General features: G+C 34.6%; 1 protein-coding gene across 4 annotated transcripts in view; it reads right to left on the minus strand.

The window, feature by feature from the left end:
• The window catches only part of LOC137632468 (NADPH oxidase 4-like), a 141,272-nt gene that overhangs the window by 75,068 nt on the left and 51,204 nt on the right, over nt 1-15,000 (minus strand). For all 4 annotated transcript variants that reach the window (XM_068364410.1, XM_068364409.1, XM_068364408.1 and 1 more), the window contains exon 2: nt 11,931-12,430. In XM_068364410.1, coding sequence (XP_068220511.1) covers nt 11,931-11,993 — 63 coding nt within the window. In that variant the 5' untranslated portion in view covers nt 11,994-12,430. The remainder of the gene's footprint in view (nt 1-11,930; nt 12,431-15,000) is intronic.

Here is a 15,000-nt window from a genome sequence, read left to right on the forward strand (position 1 = left end):
GAAATAAATCATCATTCAATCTTCAGAACGTTATTTATCTTTAGCTATTTTCTATACAATGAAAACCTACAGTTAGACAATACATACAGTAAATAGAAATCCATATATTCATTTTGGTTATAATAAGAAAAAACCTCAGGTCTAAAATTACAATTAATATTTTATTTTTGAGATGAGTTAATTTTATTTACCTTTAGCTATTTTCTATACAATGAAAACCTACAGTTAGACAATACATACAGTAAATAGAATCCATATATTCATTTTGGTCATAATAAGAAAAAACCTCCAGGTCTAAAATTACAATTAATATTTTATTTTTGAGATGAGTTAATTTTATTTACCTTTAGCTATTTTCTATACAATGAAAACCTACAGTTAGACAATACATACAGTAAATAGAATCCATATATTCATTTTGGTCATAATACGAAAAAACTTTAGGTCTAAAATTACAATTAATATTTTATTTTTGAGATGAGTTAATTTTATTTACCTTTAGCTATTTTCTATACAATGAAAACCTACAGTTAGACAATAAATACAGTAAATAGAATCCATATATTCATTTTTGGTCATAATACGAAAAAACTTTAGGTCTAAAACTACAATTAATATTTTATTTTTGAGATGAGTTAATTTTATTTACCTTTAGCTATTTTCTATACAATAAAAACCTACAGTTAGACCACAAATACAGTAAATATAATCCATATATTCATTTTGGTCATAATACGAAAAAACTTTAGGTCTAAAATTACAATTAATATTTTATTTTTGAGATGAGTTTATTAAACACAGGGGTTCGAAAGACTTGGGGAACAAAGGATAATCTTGTTACTTCTATAACTTGGTTTTCACAAAAGCAATTTTATCAGTTTGATTAAAGTGACGTTATAACTTTGAAATCTAATGAGGTCAGACAACAAATAACAATGCGCTAATGGACCCAAACATTGCCATGGCTGATCATGACCTTATTCCAAATTGGAAGGAAAGTAGTTTAGCTTTATTAAGAATTTTAAAGCACAGCGAGATAGGGCCCTAAACACGTCAGGATGGTAACAGAGAGAATGAAGAAAACGAAGATGGAAGAGAGAAAAAGGAAGGGAATGAAGAGAAGGACTAAAAAGGGTTGGGAAAGAACGGATAGATAATAGATAGTGCACAACAAGAGGCTACACTCCTGGCATGGGGGTCCTTAATATGCCCAGCTCCTTATTAGTACATCTGTTAATGTCTTTCGCTACAAATGGGAAGGAGGTTATATCATAAAAGAAACATTCTGAAGCCGACCTGAAATCTTTAACCAAACCCCAAGTAACCCCCTCCTCCCTACCATGTCCGCTTTCAAAACTCAACCTCAGTCCTACCCCTAACCCCATTCAGTCTACCCCTTACCCTTGTTATGTAGTTTTATTTATTTCCTTTCCTCAATAGGCTATTTTTTACCTAGAGCTCCTGGTCTTGTAGCAGCCAGATTTTCCAGCTAAGGTTGTAGCTTAAATAATAATAATAATAATAATAATAATAATAATAATTATAATAATAATAATCCTTTCTTCATATAATTATTTGCCAAGTCCAAGCAAAATCTAGCAAAGATAATAAAAGATTCGACTTTTAAACTCAAACAAATCATTAGAGTCAACTATACGTGAAGCTATGCTACACCATTTCGTCAAGTATAGACAGCATGGTACGACAAGAGAAAGTACTGGTATTACGTTAAAATGATCTCTAGAAAGCAAGATTCTTCCCTCCAAGGTTACATGGTTATTATGGAACACAATCCTCACTTGCGGCCTAATTGCAATTCTCTAATGTGAAAGTTGCTTTTGAAAAATAGGCAGTTGAAATATGAAGCAGTGTGTGTGTGTGTGTGTGTGTGTGTGTGTGAGGGTGGGGGGGGGGGGGCAAATTGAAGTATTATTGGGAATATAAATGGATTATTTAAAAGGTATTATCGATGCGATATGGCTGGTTCTGGTCATCCCCCAAGGCACAATTTCACTCGATATAAGAATATAAATGAAAAGTGCAAATCTGCATACTCAATGTAGTAGATGAGAAATGCTACCATAACATCAACATTCAATTCCTTTGCAAATAAGCCGAGTAAATCTAGGGGGGGGGGGAAATCCATAACAAAACCAAACGCAAGAGAAATTTATAAAATTGTAACGTTATGTTCAGAATATCTAATAACATTTAGGTATTAAATGAACAATTTATTTGGTTAGAGATGGCCATTTGTAATTTCGTCTTGAAACTGATCAATTCATGCGTAACCAAAAGCATATTTTCATTATGACGGTTACGTTCATAACATAAATTTGGCAGTCTAAGAGATAAAAAAAATCTCCCCTTCACGAGATTTTGCCGTCATTAAACTTTTATATATATATTATATAATATATATAAATAATATATATATATATATGTGTGTGTGTGTAGTGTGTGTGTGTGTATGTACGAAATATACGATTAAGTCCTGACTAGTTTCGTGATACTAGTCAGGACTTAATCGTATATTTCGTATTTTCATTTTCCCAGTGGTTCTTCTGTGATTTTTACGCATATGTGTATATATATATATATATATATAAACATGTGTGTATATATATATATATATATAAAGATTATATATATTTATATATATATATATAATATATATATAATTTAAATTAAAATGTTCATGAAAACAAAAGATCATGAAAATACATCTTTGACGACACTTAATCAATGATATTAGCGTATACAAAAAAGTGGCTTCAGAATAAATCTTAAAACTAAATTGTCTATAGTGGTATTCATGACGATCCTGATAGGGTCGTGTATCCACATGATCAGCAGCAATAGTCATGATCACCCTTACTAGGTTGGTTTGCAGTGAGAGATTAGACTAATGTCTTCCACCAACACCAATCCGCAGTTGCCGGCGTGTTGATGAAAACTGGGCAAACCCTAGACATGAAGAAGGGCATGAATGAGGCTGCATTTGTGTGTGTGTGTGTGTGTGTACATATATATATATATATATATAATATATACAGTATAATATAGTTTGCTTTGAGCGACCAAAACTAAGTCTTCCACCCACACCAATCAGCAATGGCCAGCGTGTTGATGAAAACTGGCCAGACCCTAAACATGAATAAGGACACGAATGCAGCTATACTTTGTTTATATATAAAATATATATATATATATGGCCACAATTATTTCTCTGAGACAAACACTAATGGAATATTTACCTCTGATGAAAAAAGATTGCACGTGCAAATAAGAGGAAAAAAGTGCATGTGCAAAATAAGAGGAAAAAAAGTGCATGTGCAAATAAGAGGAAAAAGTGCATGTGCAAATAAGAGGAAAAAAAGTGCATGCGCAAATAAGACATCCACAATTAAGACTCTTACAATGACGTCACTGCTCTCCGAATTACTTAAGAAATCCTTGACTTCATTCACGAGTCATGAGATGAATCCGACTTGAAATATTTCCTTTTAACTTCTTCACTGAATCCCTGAACAGCTTCATTCAAACGAATATATTATTTCCTATTCAATAATAAACGCGATGCCGGGTATAACAAGGACTGGATTCATAATTACCCAAGGACTCATAAAGTCTGAGACTCACTCACACTCTCTCTCTCTCTCTCCTCTCTCTCTCTCCTCTCTCTCTCTTCTCTCTTCTCTCTCTCTCTCTTCCCATCCCACACACACACACACAACACTATCTCTCTCTCTCTCTCCACACACACACACACACACAACACCCACACACACACACAAAACACACTATCTCTCTCTTTCTCCACACACACACACCACACACACACATATATATTATATATATATATATAAAATTCATATATAAATATATATATATATATATATATATTTAGAGAGAGAGAGAGAGAGAGAGAGAGAGAGAGAATATCGAATTTCAATCTTAACCCAAGTTACAATAATATTCATACAAACTAAAGCAAAAGCAAATCCTCCAAAGGTTTATAAACCATTAAACTCTATCGCAACGATAAACGGAAATTAATCCGTGCAGTGAATCTTTCTTCTTAATAATAAAAAAAAATCCTCCAGGATGCTCCTCCCCTCGTATCCTGGGATACCTCCTGTTTGTTTTACCATTCTCCTTTTCTTACACTCGCTGTCTAATCACGGTAACAGTTCCCCTTTACTCGACTTTCATTCAGACAAGAAGCATTTTCTCTCTTCCTTTCACATATGTAAGTGTCCACCACTCACACATACATACATAAATTATACTCACACACATATATATACACATATATATACAGTGTGTATATATATATATATATATAATTTATATATATATACATATAATATATATATATATATATATATAATGTACGATACTATTGAGAGAGAGAGAGAGAGAGAGAGAGATGAGAGAGAGAAGTTACAAGGATTTTGGATGTCTCAAAGACTTTTTAGTCCATCCGCGGACTCAAACATTTGCTCTTTGGTAGAGCGATTTAGTTCAAGCATTTAGATAGTTTTTATGACCTAGTCTAACTTATTCTTGAACTCATTTACAGCGTTACTGTTTACTACATCCGCTGTAAGTCTATTTCAAGTATTTTCTATTTTATATGTAAAGAAATGGCAACATTGAGTGGTGTATCTTTTCAATTATAGTTTGTATCCGTTACTTCTGGACTCATTTGTGCTAAGCGTCTATAGATTGCTGTAATCTATATTTTTTATTCCTTCAAGAATTTTGAATGCCTTTATTAACTGTCCTCTTAGTAGTCGAGTTTGTAGATCGAATAAGTTCGAACGTTCCCTCCTCCGTCTATATCCAAATTGCCTTAGTGTTCGAGCTAGTTTGGTGACCCTAGCTTGTACTGCTTACCGACTAACTATATCTTTCTGAATACTTGGAGCCCAAAATTGGACTCCATATTCTAGATGGGGTCTTATTAGCGATGTGTATAGCTGTAGAACTGTCTTTGTTTCTGTGTGTGAATTGTCTCTTTACGTAGCCTATTAGTTTCTTTGCTTTCCTTTCCAGCTTTTACGCTCTGTTTGGTGAACTTCAAATCCTTGCTGATAATAATAACGCGATCTTCCTCCTGGTCCACACTTTCTATTTCATTACCCAGCAAGTGAGTAATCTGATTGTGGATTGCTATAGCCTGTGTGCCTGACTTTAACTTTTCCCACAGTTGAAAGGCATTTGTCACTTTCTGAACCATTCTCCAAGCTTCATTAAATCCCCTCTTAAGGCTTCTGAGTCTTCTAAGTTCACAGCATTTATACCTAGTTTAGTATCATCGGCAAATTTGGCTATTCTGCTAATTAATCCTAAATCTATGTTTTTAATGCAGACCTAGAAATAGCAATGGTCCGAGGACGGATCCTTGAGGTACTCTGCTTGTAACAGATGCCCACTCTGAAGTTTCTCCACTGATTACTACTCTGTTTTCTGTTTGTTAGCCAATTTTCGATCCATTCAGCTGGCTCGTCAATGATGCCTAGAGCTCTAATTTTGAATATTAATTTTTTATGAGGAACTTTGTCAAAAAGCCTTTTGAAAGCCTAGGTATATGATGTCTATTGCACTACTTTTGTCATAAATGCTAAATATGTTGTGGAAATATTCCAACAAATTTGTCACACACGATCTCTTGTCTAAAACCAAATTGGCTGTCTATCAGAAAATAGTTTTTTCTCTATATGTTCTACTATTGAACCTACTATAATTGATCTAAAAATTTTGCAAGGCACTGAAGTTAGACACACTAGGTCTCTAGTAGCCAGGCTATTCTTTTGATCCCTTCTTGTAGATTGGGGGAACATTTCCTGGTTTCCATCCTTGTGGTGACTTTCGTTGGCTGTCTTTCGGAACATTTTGTATAAGTGTGGGGTTATCTCTTCTTCTAGTTCTAGGAATCTCTCTTAGATGAATATCATCGGGATCTGGTGCTTTAGACTTACCGAGGTCCCTTTTATTTCTTTTGACATCATTCATTGTGAAAGTGATTCTATTTAATGGTTGTGGCCTTTCATTTTGATAGCTGGTTCGGGGAGGGTCGAGAGAGAGAGAGAGAGAGAGAAGAGAGAGAGAGATTCAACTGCAGCTATGTATATACAATATTTATCATATTGTATTTGAATGGGCGACTATAAAATTGATAGTTAATCCCTTTTTAGAGAGTTATTTGTAGTAATATTAGGAGCCACAAGGCCTTATACGCAACCACTGACTAGAGCCTCTGCAAGTAGTGAATTAGGTAGTAGGTTGGCCAAGGCACCAGCCACCGTTGAGATACTACCGCTAAAGCTATTGGGTCTTTTGGCTGGCCAGATCTCTCTCTTGTTATGGGTCATGTTTCCTTTACTCACACATACACTGAATAGGTCTGGCCAAATTTTAACACGTTTTCCACCTGACAACGCTAAGATAACCGATAAATTATTCTTCACTCAAGGGGTAAATTACTGCAATGTAATTGTTCAGTGGCTACTTCCCACTTGGTAATGGTAGAAGTCTCTAACTATGGTACGCAGCTCTTCTAAGAGGACACTCGAAAATCAAACCATTGATCTCTAGTCTTGGATAGCGTCATAGCCTTTGCACCATACTCTCCACTCTCTTGGGATAGAGTTCTCTTGCCTGAGGGTACACTCAGGCACACCATTCTATCTTTTCGTGATTTCCTTTCCCCACCGAGCATATTTTCCCTGTTAGAGTCCTTGGGCTTATACCACCCTGCTTTTTCCAACTATGTCCTGTCGCTTAGCTAGCTAGTAATAATTAATACTAATTAGATACCTGGCAATTAATGATTGAAACCACGATCAAAAGGCCTTTCTAAGAGCCAGGTGGCTATCGTCTCCTGCCACCCCCCTCTATAAGAAGGGAAAAAAGGGAGGGAATATACAGTTTTATTTCACGTTTGATCGGATTGTAGAATGGTATTCCTAATTCAGCGGTGTAATCGTTGGAATTTCAGGAGTTTCAACTTTTTGCAAATGCTTTTCTATTGAATAGGATTATATAAGTTCCCGTTTTTATAGTTTATATATGTGGCTGCATTTCCTGTTGAAGCCCCTGGGCTTGTTGCATTGTGCTTTTCCAACCGTGTTTGCAACTCGGCTAGTAAGTAATAATGATAATAATTTATATCATGCAAGGAAATCCAATTATACAGGTGTGTGTATATAAGCAAAGGAAACTGGAATTAACAAGACCAAAAGGAGGAGCAATCTATTGCACTCGCATTTTACCTCGAGTGACAGAACATCAGTCGAGGTTGCCTTTACCAGTTACTAACTATCCAGCAATTCTCCCCAAAAGGTAAAAGCATACAAACATCATGGATGCCAGGTAGTTAAGTTAAAGGGGGGGGGGGGGTTACACTTAAATAGGCATGACGAAACCACTCCTAGAATATGCCAGTCAAAAATCAATAAAGGAAAAGAAGTAATAAGGAGTCCCAAAGAAGTCGCCGAGAGCTTATCAAAAACATCACCTCGCTAAAGAATTGCTTTGAGCCTTAAGTGGTAGACTGGGAAGGGTTTGGGCCTTCGCAGGGGATTGGCATGACTCCGTCCGTACCCACCGATCACAACCACCGAGGAGATAGAGAAGTGACTGGCATACTAATACACAAGTTTCAAAACACGTTAATCTTCAGTATGATGCAAAGCCATTTGGGGTTGTTAACAAAGCTATAATTGTATTAGAAAATATTTATCAACGTTCAAAACGGGCAAAATACTGTCCCTTTCATAGGATAAAAGAATCTATTTTTTTTTTCTTGTATGAACAATGTGGATTCCTATAATCCTTCCCTATATGAATAATAAAATTATCAGGACATATTGGGAAGAATGGATTTGATATAGCACAAGGTATTTGGAAATCCTTCCTACCTCTCAAAATGTTGCATACTTACGTCAAGCTAAAGATGAGATTACACATTGAGAAACACATCAAGAACTATTAAATCAAATATTTAGAAACTGTGGGGATGCAAAAACCCAGACCATGGAATCACAAATACCAGAGGAAAACTGGGGTTCAATCTCATAAACAAAACGCTTTTTCAGTGTAGCCTCCTTGACAAATCTGCCAGGTACAATCCTTTTCCTGTTCAGGAATCATTCTGGTTTGAAATAAATAATTCACACTTTACAATTCCATAGAGACTTCAATATCGGGATTACATATATCCTTAAAAACAACGTGTTTTTAAGTTAGCTCTTCCCTTTAAGATGCCAACTGTGGAACAAGTCCTCTCCACTCTGCTCTGTCCTGTACTATCTTCTTGTACGCACACCTACATTCTGTCTACCTATGACATTTTCTACAATATCCTAAAGACTTTCTACACTTCTTTGTCCTGGTGATTCCACATCCACCACTTTTCTAACCAACCCTTCTTCCCCAATCCCCTCTCTCATCACATGTTCACACCAACTCAAGTCTTTCAGATCCTGAAATTCTCTTTCAGCAACGATTTCCGTTTCATGGAAAAACGTTCAAGAGAATTCAAATTGCATCTCTCAACTCAATTCAAATTGCATCTCTCAACTCTTAAACTTCTCTCTATATCAGTTGATTATTCATACTGGGAGTTAATGTACGATCACTGAAATTTAGTTTAATGTAGCTGTTCATACACCAAACCTTAATGTTAACATGAAAAAGTCATAGGAAGATTTTGCTACATAAGTCAGGTTACGAGTACAGGAAAACACGCTCGAAGTACTAATTGTAATATCATGTAATTATATATTCCTTCTCTGAGCAGCCTCTATTATGAACTGACATTTCCTTTTAATGAAACATTAATTGAATTTCCCAGCACACTTTACATTTGCCCAAATTCGTAAAATGGTTCGTTGAAAAAGCCTTGCATCTCATCGAAGAATAAATGTCAACATTGACTTAACTCAAAGGGTCCTCCTTATTAATCCCTCTATTTTTAAAGCTGTAGAAAGCTCAGCATTTTCATCTGCTTCCTTTTAAAAATCTCTATTATACAAGATAAGACTTTACGATTAACAAAAGAGGTTAACAGATAATGTACCAAGTGTATGATGTTCTATCTCTTAGCATTTTAAGAGTACAGTACAACTAGAGAAAATATATATTGTAAATCTCCGGTATAAGACTTTCAAGTAATAATGGGTCAAATGCATCAAATCCCCGGGGACTCGTACAATCTAGTAGGGTGGCTCCAGGTCATACATGCCTGAAAACCTTAAGTCAATCAATCAATCCAGGTCATACAATAGCTACATTCTTACACATTCATCCCTGACATCGTGGATGAACCCCCGTGTAGGAAACTGTCAATAGAATTAACGACTCAGAACACACACTTATAACTTATCAGCAGAGGGACTGAGCTCCGGCCAGTCGCTTTTAAATGTTTAAAAACACTTACACAACATATACACCAAGGCCTTTTCCTTTCCCATGCATCTTTTTCCTCCATCCATCCAGCACTTTTTAGGTCTTCCTCTCGTCTTCTCTTTCAACAATTCTGAATCGTCCAATCTTTCCACACTATTACCATCTTTCCCAATCCCTTACTAATTCTATATATCTCATTTCTCACTCTTTCAATAACCCTTCCTACACCACATAAGGAGAGCTGGCCGACCAGTACCCTCCGCTGTATTTCCATATGGGTTTCTATACACAGTTCAACTTTGTTCCTAATATTTTGCACACCCTCGCTATCTTCCCTGATTTATCTACTGTGTATTCACCTCATACCCCTTTGTACATTAAATGAATTCAAAATTCTTATACAAATCAAACACTTTCATTATTCTGACATCCTTATTAACATTCATTGCACGATTTTCATGGTAATCTTACTACATATACATTGGGAATTTCTGACCTTGCAGATACTTTCATTTTCATTTTGCTTCTTAGCAGTTTTTGTAGATTTTCCCATAACCTTATCAGTAGTAAATTGTCTACAAAAATCAAGCACACTCCGTTCAAGATCAAATATATTATCCCACAACTTTGCATTTATATCTACTGCGATTTCACCGATGTTTACCCATCTCCTTATCCATAAAGATAGTAAACAGTCACGGATGCATAAAACAGCTTTGCCTTAAACCCATCTTTACACCAAACCAGTCATTCCTTAATCTATATATTCTAATGTTTTATTTCAATCATTCTTGTATCAAAGTCCAAGCAAGGGAAATCCAGGCGTTTCACTGTTCATCCCCCTTGATCACCCTACTAAGTACTCAACAATTACCATTACAAGCATTTCGCAAAAACTAACTAACCTTTTCCTCTCTCGTATCATTCAGTTCTACCTCTCCTGTACCCTCCCCATTCAGCAATTATTTAAAATATTCAATACATCGACTTTAAATACATTCACCTAGAAAGCATCTCTTCATTTGATTTATTTACTCTGCGAGCCATCTCTTTATAAACGATTCTGATAAATATCTACAGATGATTTATATAGACACGATATTCAAAGACATAATAACTAGCAGATCTGAAGGCCACCGAACCCCAAGCAAAGATGATCTAGATTCTAGACAAAGAAAAATCTATCAATCTATCTTATAGTAAGACTCTAGTTTCTCATCAATAAAGAATATTAAGCGTATATGTCTTTAAAAAACCGAAACATTGTAATTCAGGTGATTAATAAACAATAATATAGACAATCTACCTTTGGATATTAAACCTCTGCCGGACAAGATAAAGGACACATGAAATGAACAAACAAAACAGGAAAAATGACAAATGCAGTGATTTCATTTTGTAAAATGCATTACGAAGTCTCTCTCTCTCTCTCTCTCTCTCTCTCTCTCCTCTCTCGTTACGGGATTAGCAAGGCAATGGAGCCGCCTTTCAAGAAAAATAGACCGACGATGAAAATGCAGGATGTTCCTGCTCATCAGTGCCAACATCCTGGCTTATCTGCCACGATTTACAAGTCCAAAATACAGACATCTCATCCACTAAGGAGAGCCAGTTGGCCTCGCGGCGAAGCCAGTCATCAGTAGGGATAAAAAAGCAATATAAAAATGTACAACTTGCACCCTTATTGCATATTTGGAATCATGATTTTCAGTCCTTTACCTCTCTCCGACTCTTAGTGTTCTTAGAAATCTTCATTATTCTGGAGAGGTTGAGAGCAATAATTGAATTTTTGCTTGATCAAAGATGATACAAATAAAATACATAAACCATTAAAAATATAAACGGCATATGTTTTAAGCTATTCCCTACTTGTGACAAATCATGGTCACCACGTTGAAGTTAATCACCGAGTTTCAATAAAAAAAAAATAACTTGTAATAGTTAAATCTGTGAAACAGCATGTTAGTTTATATCAGCAACCAGGTATACATACATCAACATTGATTCATGGATTTTTAGAAATGTATAGATGGTATATGACGACTGTGCAGTAAATACGAAGAAAATTACATGCAAAATTCTAAGAAAAATAATAAACTGAAACCTAAATACGGCTTGAGCAAAGTTCAAAGGAAAGGCATAAATCAGAAAATTCCTAAGAAAATGTAATAAACTGAAACCTAAATACGGCTGAGCAAAGTTCAAAGGAAAGGCATAAATCACAAAAAAGATAAGAGTAAACAAGAAATGTCAGGCAACTTCAATAAATTAACTTCTCGAGTCATGGGTAAACTACCACTATCCGAGAAATGATGGCCCTCTACCACTACCACCATCATCCTTACCCTATCCACATCTTTTTCTACTACTAAAAACCTTTCAAATTTCCATTAATGCAACTACCTTAAAATTTTTACAGATCACCTACGGGCCAACCAAGGGAAAGGCCCGTGGCCAACAACAAGTGTTGTCTTTAATACCCCCAACAACAACAACAAGTCATTGGTACTCACCGTCATCCAGCGCTTCTTCAACTTGTGTCTTAGCAATCGGCATTTCCTGACGCAGGAGCCCATCTTGACGGAATCTGCAGGATGCCTCTTGTGTTGGGGAATCAGATTATTAGTTTATGTAATTTCTTTTCCTTGATTATATCACTGAGTTTCCATCATGGCCGCTAGACCTTTCAAGTTATTCAAACATAGAGTTTTCATATTTCTTTTTCCATTTCTAGCAATTATTTAATCAAGTTTCTCCAGATATGATTATAATCTGCAGTTTTCCCCAACGAACTTTCACCATAAAGAGTTATTTTCACCACAATTTCAATTTCAGCTTGTATTAATCTTTCAATCAATCATCATCACCAATCTCTTTGAAGCATCTGAGAAGCAGAATTGTCAGCGTGTGTAAAGTCCTATCAGAGGAGAGAGTTCTGAGAGTCCTTTAGTGTTTCAAAATCACCATCCTTATGCACGAGTGGCAATCTTGCTGGGCGCAATATTACCCGTACCTAAAAGGGCAAAATTATAAATCATCATGATATTAAAGCTTACAGGTTGATACATAAAAACACAACCCAGTATTAAAGATAAAACTCAATAGCATTAACGTTAAGTACATAACCAGAATAAAAAATATAAGCAAATAAACATAAATCACTAACCTGTAATTTCACCATCATACAATTAAAGGCTTGAAATGCATATGAAAGGTCTTCCCTTTAAGTGTGAATACCAATTAAAATACTTGAAATGTATTATTTGTTTGCTTCATAACCCACTTTGTCATAATTGATGTGGTTTGTGGAATTCATGACTGTGTTTAAGCCTCCAAGAGAGGAGGCATATTGACCTTGGGCAAGACGGGTAAATAAACGAGTACATCACACGGCTGTGACTGCCACAACCTTTCGACCTCAAGATCCAAAATAGGTGGTAGGATCATCATCTACTAGAGAGGGAGTCTCGGCGTTATCAGCCTGTCTAAACTCTTCTTTATATCCTTATCTGTAATTATCCATCACAAATAAGCAAATGTTCCGCAAATAACTCTGGGAACAATACATTGAAGGATAACAAAATCTCCAAACCGTCAAACACAAAAGGATAAACTCAAGTATGTTTCATTGTTTACAATATTTTTTTATTTGTAAAACTAGTTCTTTTACTGAGTTTTTTGCTTAATATCTACAATTTTTCAATGTATATACCATTAGCTTTCATATACCATCTTTCTTTATCATATAAATATGCTTTTCCATTTGTTTTTAGGCTAAGATTTTCATTTATATGTATCTATTTGTATACATATGATTATGTATATGTATGTGTACATTTTGTATATTTATATCCATATTTACTTTATTTTTTTAATTTTTACTTAATGATATTATTTTGCTGTATTATTGCCCGAAGAGCTCTGCTCCACATGGGCATGGACTGAGTCTTTTTGTTCTTTTTGTAATCTTTGAATGTAAATATTTTTTGTCAATAAACATTATTATTATTATATTATTATTATTATTATTATTATTATTATTATTAATTATTATTATTATTATTATTATTATTATTATTATTCTCAGAATCTCAAAAGAGAGAAGGGAAACGCAGAAGTATTTTCACCAAACTACTTGACTGAATAAGCAACACAGAAATAAATCTTAATTCTTGAATTCAGCTGACTGGCAGATATAATAATAATAAAATAATAATAATAATAATAATAATAATATAATAATAATAATAATAATAATAATAATAATAATAATAATAATAATAATAATAATGTTTATTGGACAAAAAATATTACATTCAAAGATTTACAAAAAGAAAAAAAGACTCAGTCCAAGCCCATGTGGAGCAGAGCTCTTCGGGCAATAATACAAAATAATATCATCAATTAAGTAAAAATAAAAATAAAGTAAATATGGATATAGATATACAAAATGTACGCATACATATACATAATCATATGTATACAAATAGATACATATAAATGAGAATCTTAGCCTAAAAACAAATGGAAATGCATATTTATATGTAAGGAAAGATGGTATATGAAAGCTAATGGTATATACATTGAAAAATTGTAGATATTAAGCAAAAAACTCAGTATAATCTCATGGACCATGATTTGATTAAAATCATCGTGACTTGTAGCGCGTTGACTTATAAACATCAGGTAAAAAATACGATATGCTAAAAAGTCTTATCTGGGATTAGAAATTCATGTTATGGCCCCAGCACGTACATTTAACCATAATTTATCTGAATGTATTAAAAAAAGATATAGGATATTTAAACAGTTCAACAATAAAATAAGAGTAAAATCAAGAAACAATTACTGTCAATCCGCTAACAGTATTTACTCGGTATTTCACTTGGTAGAAATGATATAAGGGCAACTGGAAGGTACAATCAAATCGCATTGCTTTAATAGAAAAATGTGCTAATAAGTATCCTAATACTTTCCTTCCCAATTCCGTTGTTCAACGAGCTGATTATTACTACATCCATTATTTATCACACTAATGTGAAGCCGGAAATCTCTTCCTTTCAAAAGGATAAACATCAGATCAATAAATGGAGTTTTAATGAACTTATGGCAAAACGAAGCATGGATAAGAAACCTATAGATTGACTTCAAACACAAATTTAAGTCCATTAAAACTATTTGGAGAGAATTATCGAAGCCCTGAGCCTTGTATATCATCTGGCCGAAACCCAAACCCAGATTTTTAAACAACTGAATCTTAGCTCATCATTCTAAAGGTGCCATAAGTCATTTTCATGCTTTTAGAAATGATCAGGCAAGGCATATTTAGTAACATCTGCCCAAGGTAGCGGGCAGCTACATTCCAATACAGGGGGGAACTAATATCTCTAAACTAGAAACAGGGCACTTTTGAAGATTGAACCTTGCAACATATAACGTCAGGACTCTGTCTAGGGAGGAAGATCTTGCTGTGCTACTAAAATAGCTGAAATAAATAAATTGTGATATAATAGGATTGAGCCAAATTAGAAGAACTATGGAATATTATACCGAATTAAAAGACGGCCATATATTTGGCTTCAT

The sequence above is a fragment of the Palaemon carinicauda genome, chromosome 41 (assembly GCF_036898095.1).
Source record: "Palaemon carinicauda isolate YSFRI2023 chromosome 41, ASM3689809v2, whole genome shotgun sequence".
Lineage (NCBI taxonomy): Eukaryota > Metazoa > Arthropoda > Malacostraca > Decapoda > Palaemonidae > Palaemon > Palaemon carinicauda.